The sequence below is a fragment of the Salvelinus fontinalis genome, unplaced genomic scaffold (genome assembly GCF_029448725.1).
Source record: "Salvelinus fontinalis isolate EN_2023a unplaced genomic scaffold, ASM2944872v1 scaffold_0158, whole genome shotgun sequence".
NCBI classification, from domain to species: Eukaryota; Metazoa; Chordata; class Actinopteri; order Salmoniformes; family Salmonidae; genus Salvelinus; species Salvelinus fontinalis.
In genome coordinates this window covers 161,691-175,753 of record NW_026600367.1, presented here as the reverse complement: position 1 = coordinate 175,753, position 14,063 = coordinate 161,691, and the positions used below count along the sequence as shown (strand labels likewise).

The 14,063-nt window shown below is 39.3% G+C and overlaps 1 protein-coding gene across 2 annotated transcripts in view; it reads left to right on the top strand.

Moving 5' to 3' along the window:
* Positions 1-14,063, top strand: part of LOC129843747 (protein Jumonji-like) — a 114,951-nt gene that overhangs the window by 76,613 nt on the left and 24,275 nt on the right. For both annotated transcript variants that reach the window (XM_055912329.1, XM_055912328.1), the window contains exons 6-7: positions 6,136-6,341; positions 8,653-9,940. In XM_055912329.1, the coding sequence (XP_055768304.1) occupies positions 6,136-6,341; positions 8,653-9,940 (1,494 nt within the window). The remainder of the gene's footprint in view (positions 1-6,135; positions 6,342-8,652; positions 9,941-14,063) is intronic.

Here is a 14,063-nt window from a genome sequence, read left to right as displayed (position 1 = left end):
GTACTCACTACTGATCTACCATGTTGTTTTGGTAGTCACTACTGATCTACCATGTTGTTTTGGTACTCACTACTGATCTACCATGTTGTTTTGGTACTCACTACTGATCTCCATGTTGTTTTGGTATTCACTACTGATATACCATGTTGTTTTGGTACTCACTACTGATCTACCATGTTGTTTTGGTAGTCACTACTGATCTACCATGTTGTTTTGGTACTCACTACTGATCTACCATGTTGTTTTGGTAGTCACTACTGATCTACCATGTTGTTTTGGTACTCACTACTGATCTACCATGTTGTTTTGGTAGTCACTACTGATCTCCATGTTGTTTTGGTACTCACTACTGATCTACCATGTTGTTTTGGTATTCACTACTGATCTACCATGTTGTTTTGGTAGTCACTACTGATCTACCATGTTGTTTTGGTACACACTGCTGATATACCATGTTGTTTTGGTACTCACTACTGATCTACCATGTTGTTTTGGTAGTCACTACTGATCTACCATGTTGTTTTGGTACTCACTACTGATCTACCATGTTGTTTTGGTAGTCACTACTGATCTACCATGTTGTTTTGGTAGTCACTACTGATCTACCATGTTGTTTTGGTAGTCACTACTGATCTACCATGTTGTTTTGGTAGTCACTACTGATCTCCATGTTGTTTTGGTACTCACTACTGATCTACCATGTTGTTTTGGTATTCACTACTGATCTACCATGTTGTTTTGGTAGTCACTACTGATCTACCATGTTGTTTTGGTACACACTGCTGATATACCATGTTGTTTTGGTACTCACTACTGATCTCCATGTTGTTTTGGTACACACTACTGATCTACCACGTTGTTTTGGTACTCACTACTGATGTACCTTGTTGTTTTGGTACACACTACTGATATACCAAATCTATAGTACACTACTTTTAACCAGGGCCCAGGCCAAAAGTAGTGCACTACATAGGGAACAGGGTGCCATTTAGGAAGCAAACCATGTACTCAATGATCCGCGTCCACAAACAGAGCTCCATCATCCTCCCTTTACACACACACACACACGCACACACACACACACACACACACACACACACACACACACACACACACACACACACACACACACACACACACACACACACACACACACACACACACACACACACACACACACACACACACACACACACACACACCGTGTATGCATAGCACCAGGCATTTTTCACTTCTACTGAAGCAAAGTATACACAGTTCTCACCCAGAGCTCACCCAGGGCCATGGGTCTTAAAGGAGCAGTAGTTCTCACCCAGACCTCACACAGGGCCATGGGTCTTAAAGGAGCAGCAGTTCTCACCCAGACCTCACACAGGGCCATGGGTCTTAAAGGAGCAGTAGTTCTCACCCAGACCTCACACAGGGCCATGGGTCTTAAAGGAGCAGCAGTTCTCACCCAGGGCCATGGGTCTTAAAGGAGCAGCAGTTCTCACCCAGACCTCACCCAGGGCCATGGGTCTTAAAGGAGCAGCAGTTCTCACCCAGACCTCACACAGGACCATGGGTCTTAAAGGAGCAGCAGCTCTCATCCAGGGCCATGGGTCTTAAAGGAGCAGCAGCTCTCACCCAGGGCCATGGGTCTTAAAGGAGCAGCAGCTCTCACCCAGGGCCATGGGTCTTAAAGGAGCAGCAGCTCTCACCCAGGGCCATGGGTCTTAAAGGTGCAGCAGCTCTCACCAGACCTCACCCAGGGCCAATCGTCTTAAAGGAGCAGCCATGTTTGTACAGTATACATATAGAGTTCCATATGGAACCTATGGTTGGACATATAGAGCTCCATATAGAACCTATGGTTGGACATATAGAGTTCCATATAGAACCTATGGTTGGACATATAGAATTCCATATAGAACCTATGGTTGGGCATATATAGACCTCCTCCTCTCCTCTGCCCTCGGTTGTTCTATGGTTCGAGTCACAAATGGCACCCTATTCCCTTCATAGTGCACTACATTTAACCAGGTCCCATCACCCTATTCCCTTTATAGTGCGGCAGGTAGCCGGTAGGTAGCCTAGTGGTTAGAGCATTGGACTAGTAACCGAAAGGTTGCAAGACCGAATCCCTGAGCTGACAAGGTAAAAATCTGTTGTTCTGCCCCTGAAAAAGGCAGTTAACCCACTGTTCCTAGGCCGTCATTGAAAATAAGAATTTGTTCTTAACTGACTTGCCTAGTTAAATAAAGGTAAAATAGTGCACACATTTTAACCAGAGCCCTTAGTTTTTGACCTATGGGCCCTGGTCACTATAAAGGTAATAGTCTGCCATTTGGGACACAGCCAGAGTAGAGCACAGTGTTTGAGGAAGCGTGTCTTAGGACGGATGTGAACATGCTAGGTCTTGTGCAGGGGGTGTATGGGGGGTGAAACCAGAGACTGCAGTCAACTCAGCAGGAATCCTGGAGCAACTAGACTCCCTACACATACAGCTTAGCACTGACACCACCTTACAGAGAGAGAGAAACTTACTGTGGAGGTCAAAAGTTGAGCTCATGTTTATTCTGTCAAATATGATGGATGGAGGAGGAGGGGGAGGAGGAAGAGGAGGAGGAGGAGGAGGAGGAGTGCTTGTCTACATGTTGGACTTAAATCAGCTTGGCCAGAGTTCGGGAAGGGATGTGTGTGTGAGCATTTGTTTGTGTGTGAGCGTGTGTGTACTGTATACAGAGGGTGTGAGTGTGTGTACTGTATACAGAGGGTGTGAGTGTGTGTGTGTGGGTGCTGAAAAGTGCTCTGTGGGAAAGCCAAACGTTACCCGGAGCCAGAGTGTTGGTCCTACACACGTTGAGGGAACCAGAGACTTCTCCCAGCTAGAGCTTGTGCCAAGTAGGACACTTTAATATGCTGCACTGGCGGGAGGCCAACTGTTTAGAGTAAAATACAGCTCCCTCAGGCAGATATAGAGCACCGCTTTCACTGATTAACTGACCCAACAAACATTATTTCTCTGTTTCACTATAATCTTACTTTCCAACATCGGACACTTTCTTTTCAGTAGGCCTATCATAACAGTACTTGGAGTTTGAAAGCTGCAGGATATTTAAATGGATTTTAGATTTTAATATAACCTTGGGTGGTACTTGATGTATTTTGTTCCTTTTTTCAAAGAGATATTGAGTGCCGTTGAAATTAAAACATTGTAAAGAAATGGTATTTGTCACTGTTCAAATAGGTGTTTGTTAGAATGACACTTCTGGGAGCATCACAGTGAGTCACTGAAAGCTTTTTAACTGATTTGATTAAGCTCTGTCTTTTCAATGTACTGTCTTTTCAATGTACTGTCTTTTCAATGTACTGTCTTTTCAATGTACTGTCGTTTCAATGTACTGTCTTTTCAACGTACTGTCTTTTCAATGTACTGTCTTTTCAATGTACTGTCTTTTCAATGTACTGTCTTTTCAATGTACTGTCTTTTCAATGTACTGTCTTTTCAATGTACTGTCTTTTCAATGTACTGTCTTTTCAACGTACTGTCTTTTCAATGTACTGTCTTTTCAATGTACTGTCTTTTCAATGTACTGTCTTTTCAATGTACTGTCTTTTCAAAGCTCTGTCTTTTCAATGTACTGTCTTTTCAATGTACTGTCTTTTCAATGTACTGTCTTTTCAAAGCTCTGTCTTTTCAACGTACTGTCTTTTCAATGTACTGTCTTTTCAAAGCTCTGTCTTTTCAATGTACTGTCTTTTCAATGTACTGTCTTTTCAATGTACAGTCTTTTCAATGTACTGTCTTTTCAATGTACAGTCTTTTCAATGTACTGTCTTTTCAATGTACTGTCTTTTCAATGTACTGTCTTTTCAGTGTACTGTCTTTTCAATGTACTGTCTTTTCAATGTACTGTCTTTTCAATGTACTGTCTTTTCAATGTACTGTCTTTTCAATGTACTGTCTTTTCAACGTACTGTCTTTTCAACGTACTGTCTTTTCAACGTACTGTCTTTTCAACGTACTGTCTTTTCAATGTACTGTCTTTTCAATGTACTGTCTTTTCAATGTACTGTCTTTTCAATGTACTGTCTTTTCAATGTACTGTCTTTTCAATGTACTGTCTTTTCAATGTACTGTCTTTTCAAAGCTCTGTCTTTTCAATGTACTGTCTTTTCAATGTACTGTCTTTTCAATGTACTGTCTTTTCAATGTACTGTCTTTTCAATGTACTGTCTTTTCAATGTACTGTCTTTTCAATGTACTGTCTTTTCAACGTACTGTCTTTTCAACGTACTGTCTTTTCAACGTACTGTCTTTTCAATGTACTGTCTTTTCAATGTACTGTCTTTTCAACGTACTGTCTTTTCAATGTACTGTCTTTTCAAAGCTCTGTCTTTTCAACGTACTGTCTTTTCAATGTACTGTCTTTTCAATGTACTGTCTTTTCAAAGCTCTGTCTTTTCAACGTACTGTCTTTTCAATGTACTGTCTTTTCAAAGCTCTGTCTTTTCAATGTACTGTCTTTTCAATGTACTGTCTTTTCAATGTACTGTCTTTTCAATGTACTGTCTTTTCAATGTACTGTCTTTTCAATGTACAGTCTTTTCAACGTACTGTCTTTTCAATGTACTGTCTTTTCAATGTACTGTCTTTTCAATGTACTGTCTTTTCAATGTACTGTCTTTTCAACGTACTGTCTTTTCAACGTACTGTCTTTTCAATGTACTGTCTTTTCAATGTACTGTCTTTTCAATGTACTGTCTATTCAATGTACTGTCTTTTCAATGTACTGTCTTTTCAATGTACTGTCTTTTCAATGTACTGTCTTTTCAATGTACTGTCTTTTCAATGTACTGTCTTTTCAATGTACTGTCTTTTCAATGTACTGTCTTTTCAATGTACTGTCTTTTCAAAGCTCTGTCTTTTCAATGTACTGTCTTTTCAAAGCTCTGTCTTTTCAATGTACTGTCTTTTCAAAGCTCTGTCTTTTCAATGTACTGTCTTTTCAAAGCTCAGTCTTTTCAATGTACTGTCTTTTCAATGTACTGTCTTTTCAAAGCTCTGTCTTTTCAACGTACTGTCTTTTCAATGTACTGTCTTTTCAATGTACTGTCTTTTCAAAGCTCTGTCTTTTCAACGTACTGTCTTTTCAATGTACTGTCTTTTCAAAGCTCTGTCTTTTCAACGTACTGTCTTTTCAACGTACTGTCTTTTCAAAGCTCTGTCTTTTCAATGTACTGTCTTTTCAATGTACTGTCTTTTCAATGTACTGTCTTTTCAATGTACTGTCTTTTCAATGTACTGTCTTTTCAAAGCTCTGTCTTTTCAATGTACTGTCTTTTCAAAGCTCTGTCTTTTCAATGTACTGTCTTTTCAATGTACTGTCTTTTCAAAGCTCTGTCTTTTCAACGTACTGTCTTTTCAATGTACTGTCTTTTCAATGTACTGTCTTTTCAAAGCTCTGTCTTTTCAACGTACTGTCTTTTCAATGTACTGTCTTTTCAAAGCTCTGTCTTTTCAACGTACTGTCTTTTCAACGTACTGTCTTTTCAAAGCTCTGTCTTTTCAAAGCTCTGTCTTGTCAAAGCTCTGTCTTTTCAACGCTCTGTCTTTTCAAGTTACTTTGGAATAATAATGTACCTGTAACTGTAACAGACATAAAACAAATATAGACATTAGAGGTCGACCTCTAATAGACATATCATAACGGATTGACAGTTGCATCCCACTGAGAACACACTGGTTGAATCAATGTTGTTTCCACATCAATTCAATGAAATGACGTTGAACCAACGTGGATTAGACGTTGAATTAACACACAGCTCTTAACACACATGACAGATAGACTGACACTGCTATCATAGTTATCAGCTTAGGCATTGTCTTCCGTATATTATTCAAGTGTGAAATATGGTTTATCTGAGAAACTTCTGCATAGTTTGAGTAGCTAGCCTACTTTTGTTTGTCCATTTAGTATGGTATTTATGGTTTGTTAATAATATCTGCACACACATTCAGTGTGGATGTGGCTTTGGCCACACCACGTTCAAGGTTAATGTAAGGATAGAGTAAACAGAGAAGTTGTAAAACTGATGTTGAAAACATGGTAAACAGTCCATACATTTCATCGTTCTCATTCTGTGTTCCAGTGTTGAATGGCCACTGCAGGTCCTTACGGGGGAAGGAGCTCTTCCTGAGGCCCAGAGGGAGAGAGGCTACCCAGGCCAGAGAGAGGGCTGAGAGGGGAGAGGCCCGGAGGGAGAACCACAGGACCTCTATAGGACCCCCAGCCAGGACCTCCAGCACCACCCACAGTCTTCGCCACAGCAGACCCACCCAGGAGCACCCAAAGCAGGTACACCAGGGAGACACAGATGGCCTGGGATGGAGAGTACCTGGGCTGAATCCCAAATTGCACTCTATTGAATATTCTCCATGTAGTGTACTACCCTTGACCAAGGCCTATAGGGCTCTGGACAAAAGTGGTGTACTATATAGAGAATAGGGTGCCTTTCGGGACAGATTAAGTGTGTATCTCAATGGTCTGATGCCAGCGTGCCAGTCTGTTAGTGTTGGCCTCAGTATTCTGTCGCTGCTGGAGGGTTTACATTTCCTGTCCTCCTGGTACAGCTTCCTGTTGGCTACAGACATGCTGACCTTTCTCTCTCTCTCTCTCTCTCCCCCTAACTCTCTCTCTCTCTCTCTCTCCCCCTAATTATCTCACTCTCTCCCCCTAACTCTCTCTCTCTCCCCCTAATTCTCTCTCACTCTCTCTATCTCTCAAATCAGACTTCCCCTTCCCCTCGGCCGTAACTAACCCCTCAACATTTACAAATCTGATCTGTAAGGTTTAAGGAAGCAATATGGTGGAAACTCCACCACTACACTGCTGACATAGTCACATTGTTCTGTATGGCAACTGGGAGCAGTGATGCCCTCTGGTGGGTGGAATGGGATGGTTCCCTCATTCTTCCCAGCAACGCTCAGCCCCTCCCCGACACACACACACACACACACACACACACAGACACCTTTATGCAGAGGAATAATAATGACAGTTACTGGCTTCATGTACATAACCTTGGCAGACATACGTCATTAAGAATATTTAGCATGAGTGCTATTTCAAATACATTCCAATTTGGGTCTTCCTTCCTTCAGGTTGTGATCCAAATGGCCAAATGGCACCCTAATCCTTATGTAGTGCACTACTTTTGATTGGTGCCCTATGGGCTCTGGACAAAGGTAGGGCACTATCTAGGGATTAGGATGCCATTTGGGACACAGACCTGATCTCCTTTGTGCATCTGCTGTTATATAGGAGGGATGCCAGAAACCTCACCTTATCCTTGGCAAACCAACAGGTGACAGATTGTCTGGTGTCCTGTCCACCTTGGTGTGGAACTAATCAACTACACCTCATTAAGAGAGGAGATTTGAAGTCTGTACTCTACTGTATATGATCAGGTTAAAACGTGGACCGATGGTCAATGATGAAATGTAGAGCAGCTATAGATATAGAAGGAGAAGACATACTGGACCTAGGTATAAATGATGATAGAGCTAGGTATAAATTATGATGGAGCTAGGTATAAATGAGGATGGAGCTAGGTGTAAATGATGATGGAGCTAGGTATAAATGATGATGGAGCTAGGTATAAATGATGATGGAGCTAGGTATAAATGATGATGGAGCTAGGTATAAATGATGATGGAGCTAGGTATAAATGATGATGGAGCTAGGTATAAATGATGATGGAGCTAGGTATAAATGATGATGGACCTAGGTATAAATGATGATGGAGCTAGGTATAAAGGATGATGGAGCTAGGTATAAATGATGATGGAGCTAGGTATAAATGATGATGGACCTAGGTATAAATGATGATGGAGCTAGGTATAAATGATGATGGAGCTAGGTATAAATGATGATGGACCTAGGTATAAATGATGATGGACCTAGGTATAAATGATGATGGAGCTAGGTATAAATGATGATGGAGCTAGGTATAAATGATGATGGAGCTAGTTATAAATGATGATGGACCTAGGTATAAATGATGATGGAGCTAGGTATAAATGATGATGGAGCTAGGTATAAATGATGATGGAGCTAGGTATAAATGATGATGGACCTAGGTATAAATGATGATGGAGCTAGGTATAAATGATGATGGAGCTAGGTATAAATGATGATGGAGCTAGGTATAAATGATGATGGAGCTAGGTATAAATGATGATGGACCTAGGTATAAATGATGATGGAGCTAGGTATAAATGATGATGGACCTAGGTATAAATGATGATGGAGCTAGGTATAAATGATGATGGAGCTAGGTATAAATGATGATGGAGCTAGGTATAAATGATGATGGAGCTAGGTATAAATGATGATGGACCTAGGTATAAATGATGATGGACCTAGGTATAAATGATGATGGAGCTAGGTATAAATGATGATGGAGCTAGGTATAAATGATGATGGAGCTAGGTATAAATGATGATGGACCTAGGTATAAATGATGATGGAGCTAGGTATAAATGATGATGGAGCTAGGTATAAATGATGATGGGGCTAGGTATAAATGATGATGGAGCTAGGTATAAATGATGATGATGTGAGATTTCCAAAATGTACTTTTTGATAATCATCCTGTCTATTGCAGGTTTCAAAAGGGAACAGGCTGTCGCGGTTATCGTCAGCTACCGTACGCAACTCCGGTGCCAAAAAGCCCCCGGCTTCCCGACCACTGCCGTCCAGAACTGTGAAGTCCACAGCCGCAGCGCTTCCCCGGGGCCACACCCCCTACACCAAAGCCAGACTTCTCAAAGAGGCCAAACTCACCTTGGGCAAAAGAGCCTCCTCCAAAGCTCGCCAACCCCTGAAGAACCAACGGCGCTCTGCCAGTGGCAGTGCCCGCCGCCACCCACGCCCACCACACTCCAACTCAGGAAAACTCTCAAGCGGCGATGCAAAGACTCCCAACAAACAGAAGGTACAATCCAACAAGGCAGCTGGCAGGTGTTGCCTACAACGAGTCAACGGGCAGCTTCACCCACGCCGATGTGGCGGTAAGCAGGTACTGCAGGGGCGTGAGGGCGTCAGACACTCCAAGAGGCGTCTGGGGCTCCCGGCTGAGGAGTCTTCGCCGGAGGTCAAAAAGGTTAGACTGCAGGTCAATGCCCCGGAGACGCGAAGCAGCAGGAAGGTCAATGTCCAGGAGAAGGCTGTGACGGAGTCCGGTGGCCATCTTGGTAAGGTCACGTCCTCCCGACCTTCCTCCTCAGAGCAAAGACCCAAACGAGCCTCCGCTGGCAAGCTGATGTTGACCCGACAAGCACAGTCCATACCCCCTACTGCTAATACTACTACTCCTGCTAATACTACACCACCAGCTAAGAACACTACTTCTAAGAAAACTTTCCAGGGCACTTCCAAGAACACTTCCCATGTCACTTCCAAGGGCACTTCCACCTCCACTTCCACTACCTCAGCAGCCAAGGTGAAACCAGGCACCAGCAGCCCGGCTAAAGCAGCAGCAGAGGCTAAAGCAGCAGCAGAGGCTAAAGCAGCAGCAGAGCCTAAAGCAGCAGAGAGGCAGCGGGGAGAGCGGGAAGAGCGGGAGAGTGGGGAGAAGAGAGGTGCAGCACCACCCCCGCCCCTGTCCCTAACCGAGGTGCCAGTGTTCAGACCCAGCCTGGAGGAGTTCCACGACCCCCTGGTGTATGTGGAAGCGGTGCGGGGGCAGGCAGAGAGCTATGGGCTGTGCAGGGTGGCTCCTCCTCAGGACTGGAGGCCAGAGTGCAAGCTGAAAGAGGACATGAGGTTTGTGACCCAGGTGCAGCACATCCATAAGCTGGGTCGGCGCTGGGGGCCCAATGTACTCCGGCTGGCCTGCATCAGGAAACACCTCCAGGCCCAGGGCATCTCCATGGAGGACCCCCCGCTCATAGGTACTTTTCTGTAGGACTGATACTTAGGGTGCATCCCAACTGGCACCCTATTTGCTACATAGTACAATACTTTTGACCAGAGCCCTATGGGGGCCCTATGGACCCTGGTCAAAAGTAATGCACTAAATAGGGAAAAGGGTTTCATTTGGGACTAAGACTGTCACTAAGGTTTAATGTCAAAGACGTTTAGGGAGCTACAAATAGTTCCGCCACATCCTGTTATTCTAGTACAGTTTCATGTTATTCTAGTACAGTTTCATGTTATTCTAGTACAGATTCATGTTATTCTAGTACATGTTCATCTTATTCTCGTACAGTTTCATGTTATTCTAGTACAGATTCATGTTATTCTAGTACAGTTCATCTTATTCTCGTACAGTTTCATGTTATTCTAGTATTTCATGTTATTCTAGTACAGTTTCATGTTATTCTAGTACAGTTTCATCTTATTCTAGTACAATTTCATGTTATTCTAGTACAGTTTCATGTTATTCTAGTACAGTTTCATGTTATTCTAGTACAGTTTCATGTTATTCTAGTACAGCTTCATCTTATTCTCGTACAGTTTCATGTTATTCTAGTATTTCATGTTATTCTAGTACAGTTTCATGTTATTCTAGTATTTCATGTTATTCTAGTACAGATTCATGTTATTCTAGTACAGTTTCATGTTATTCTAGTACAGTTTCATGTTATTCTAGTACATGTTCATCTTATTCTCGTACAGTTTCATGTTATTCTAGTATTTCATGTTATTCTAGTACAGATTCATGTTATTCTAGTACAGTTTCATGTTATTCTAGTAGAGTTTCATCTTATTCTCGTACAGTTTCATGTTATTCTAGTACAGTTTCATGTTATTCTAGTACAGTTTCATGTTATTCTAGTAGAGTTTCATGTTATTCTAGTACAGTTTCATGTTATTCTAGTACAGTTTCATGTTATTCTAGTACAGTTTCATCTTAATCTAGTACAGTTTCATCTTATTCTAGTACAGTTTCATGTTATTCTAGTAGAGTTTCATGTTATTCTAGTACAGTTTCCTGTTATTCTAGTACAGCTTCATGTTATTCTAGTACAGATTCATGTTATTCTAGTACAGCTTCATGTTATTCTAGTACAGTTTCATGTTATTCTAGTACAGCTTCATCTTAATCTAGTACAGTTTCATCTTAATCTAGTACAGTTTCATGTTATTCTAGTACAGTTTCATGTTATTCTAGTACAGTTTCATCTTAATCTAGTACAGTTTCATCTTATTCTAGTACAGTTTCATGTTATTCTAGTACAGCTTCATCTTAATCTAGTACAGTTTCATCTTAATCTAGTACAGTTTCATGTTATTCTAGTACAGCTTCATGTTATTCTAGTACAGTTTCATGTTATTCTAGTACAGATTCATCTTATTCTAGTACAGTTTCATGTTATTCTAGTACAGTTTCATGTTATTCTAGTACAGTTTCATCTTAATCTAGTACAGTTTCATCTTATTCTAGTACAGTTTCATGTTATTCTAGTACAGCTTCATCTTAATCTAGTACAGTTTCATCTTAATCTAGTACAGTTTTATGTTATTCTAGTACAGTTTCATGTTATTCTAGTACAGTTTCATGTTATTCTAGTACAGTTTCATGTTATTCTAGTACATGTTCATCTTATTCTCGTACAGTTTCATGTTATTCTAGTATTTCATGTTATTCTAGTACAGTTTCATGTTATTCTAGTACAGTTTCATGTTATTCTAGTACAGTTTCATGTTATTCTAGTACAGATTCATGTTATTCTAGTACATGTTCATCTTATTCTCGTACAGTTTCATGTTATTCTAGTACAGATTCATGTTATTCTAGTACAGTTCATCTTATTCTCGTACAGTTTCATGTTATTCTAGTATTTCATGTTATTCTAGTACAGTTTCATGTTATTCTAGTACAGTTTCATCTTATTCTAGTACAATTTCATGTTATTCTAGTACAGTTTCATGTTATTCTAGTACAGTTTCATGTTATTCTAGTACAGTTTCATGTTATTCTAGTACAGCTTCATCTTATTCTCGTACAGTTTCATGTTATTCTAGTATTTCATGTTATTCTAGTACAGTTTCATCTTATTCTAGTACAATTTCATGTTATTCTAGTACAGTTTCATGTTATTCTAGTACAGTTTCATGTTATTCTAGTACATGTTCATCTTATTCTCGTACAGTTTCATGTTATTCTAGTATTTCATGTTATTCTAGTACAGATTCATGTTATTCTAGTACAGTTTCATGTTATTCTAGTAGAGTTTCATCTTATTCTCGTACAGTTTCATGTTATTCTAGTACAGTTTCATGTTATTCTAGTACAGTTTCATGTTATTCTAGTAGAGTTTCATGTTATTCTAGTACAGTTTCATGTTATTCTAGTACAGTTTCATGTTATTCTAGTACAGTTTCATCTTAATCTAGTACAGTTTCATCTTATTCTAGTACAGTTTCATGTTATTCTAGTACAGTTTCATGTTATTCTAGTACAGTTTCATGTTGTTCTAGTACAGCTTCATGTTATTCTAGTACAGATTCATGTTATTCTAGTACAGCTTCATGTTATTCTAGTACAGTTTCATGTTATTCTAGTACAGCTTCATCTTAATCTAGTACAGTTTCATCTTAATCTAGTACAGTTTCATGTTATTCTAGTACAGTTTCATGTTATTCTAGTACAGTTTCATCTTAATCTAGTACAGTTTCATTTTATTCTAGTACAGTTTCATGTTATTCTAGTACAGCTTCATCTTAATCTAGTACAGTTTCATCTTAATCTAGTACAGTTTCATGTTATTCTAGTACAGTTTCATGTTATTCTAGTACAGTTTCATCTTAATCTAGTACAGTTTCATCTTATTCTAGTACAGTTTCATGTTATTCTAGTACAGCTTCATCTTAATCTAGTACAGTTTCATCTTAATCTAGTACAGTTTCATGTTATTCTAGTACAGTTTCATCTTAATCTAGTACAGTTTCATCTTATTCTAGTACAGTTTCATGTTATTCTAGTACAGCTTCATGTTATTCTAGTACAGTTTCATGTTATTCTAGTACAGATTCATCTTATTCTAGTACAGTTTCATGTTATTCTAGTACAGTTTCATGTTATTCTAGTACAGTTTCATCTTAATCTAGTACAGTTTCATCTTATTCTAGTACAGTTTCATGTTATTCTAGTACAGCTTCATCTTAATCTAGTACAGTTTCATCTTAATCTAGTACAGTTTCATGTTATTCTAGTACAGTTTCATGTTATTCTAGTACAGTTTCATGTTATTCTAGTACAGTTTCATGTTATTCTAGTACAGTTTCATGTTATTCTAGTACATGTTCATCTTATTCTCGTACAGTTTCATGTTATTCTAGTATTTCATGTTATTCTAGTACAGTTTCATGTTATTCTAGTACAGTTTCATGTTATTCTAGTACAGTTTCATGTTATTCTAGTACAGCTTCATGTTATTCTAGTACAGATTCATGTTATTCTAGTACAGCTTCATGTTATTCTAGTACAGTTTCATGTTATTCTAGTACAGCTTCATCTTAATCTAGTACAGTTTCATCTTAATCTAGTACAGTTTCATGTTATTCTAGTACAGTTTCATGTTATTCTAGTACAGTTTCATCTTAATCTAGTACAGTTTCATCTTATTCTAGTACAGTTTCATGTTATTCTAGTACAGCTTCATCTTAATCTAGTACAGTTTCATCTTAATCTAGTACAGTTTCATGTTATTCTAGTACAGTTTCATGTTATTCTAGTACAGTTTCATCTTAATCTAGTACAGTTTCATCTTATTCTAGTACAGTTTCATGTTATTCTAGTACAGCTTCATCTTAATCTAGTACAGTTTCATCTTAATCTAGTACAGTTTCATGTTATTCTAGTACAGTTTCATCTTAATCTAGTACAGTTTCATCTTATTCTAGTACAGTTTCATGTTATTCTAGTACAGCTTCATGTTATTCTAGTACAGTTTCATGTTATTCTAGTACAGATTCATCTTATTCTAGTACAGTTTCATGTTATTCTAGTACAGTTTCATGTTATTCTAGTACAGTTTCATCTTAATCTAGTACAGTTTCATCTTATTC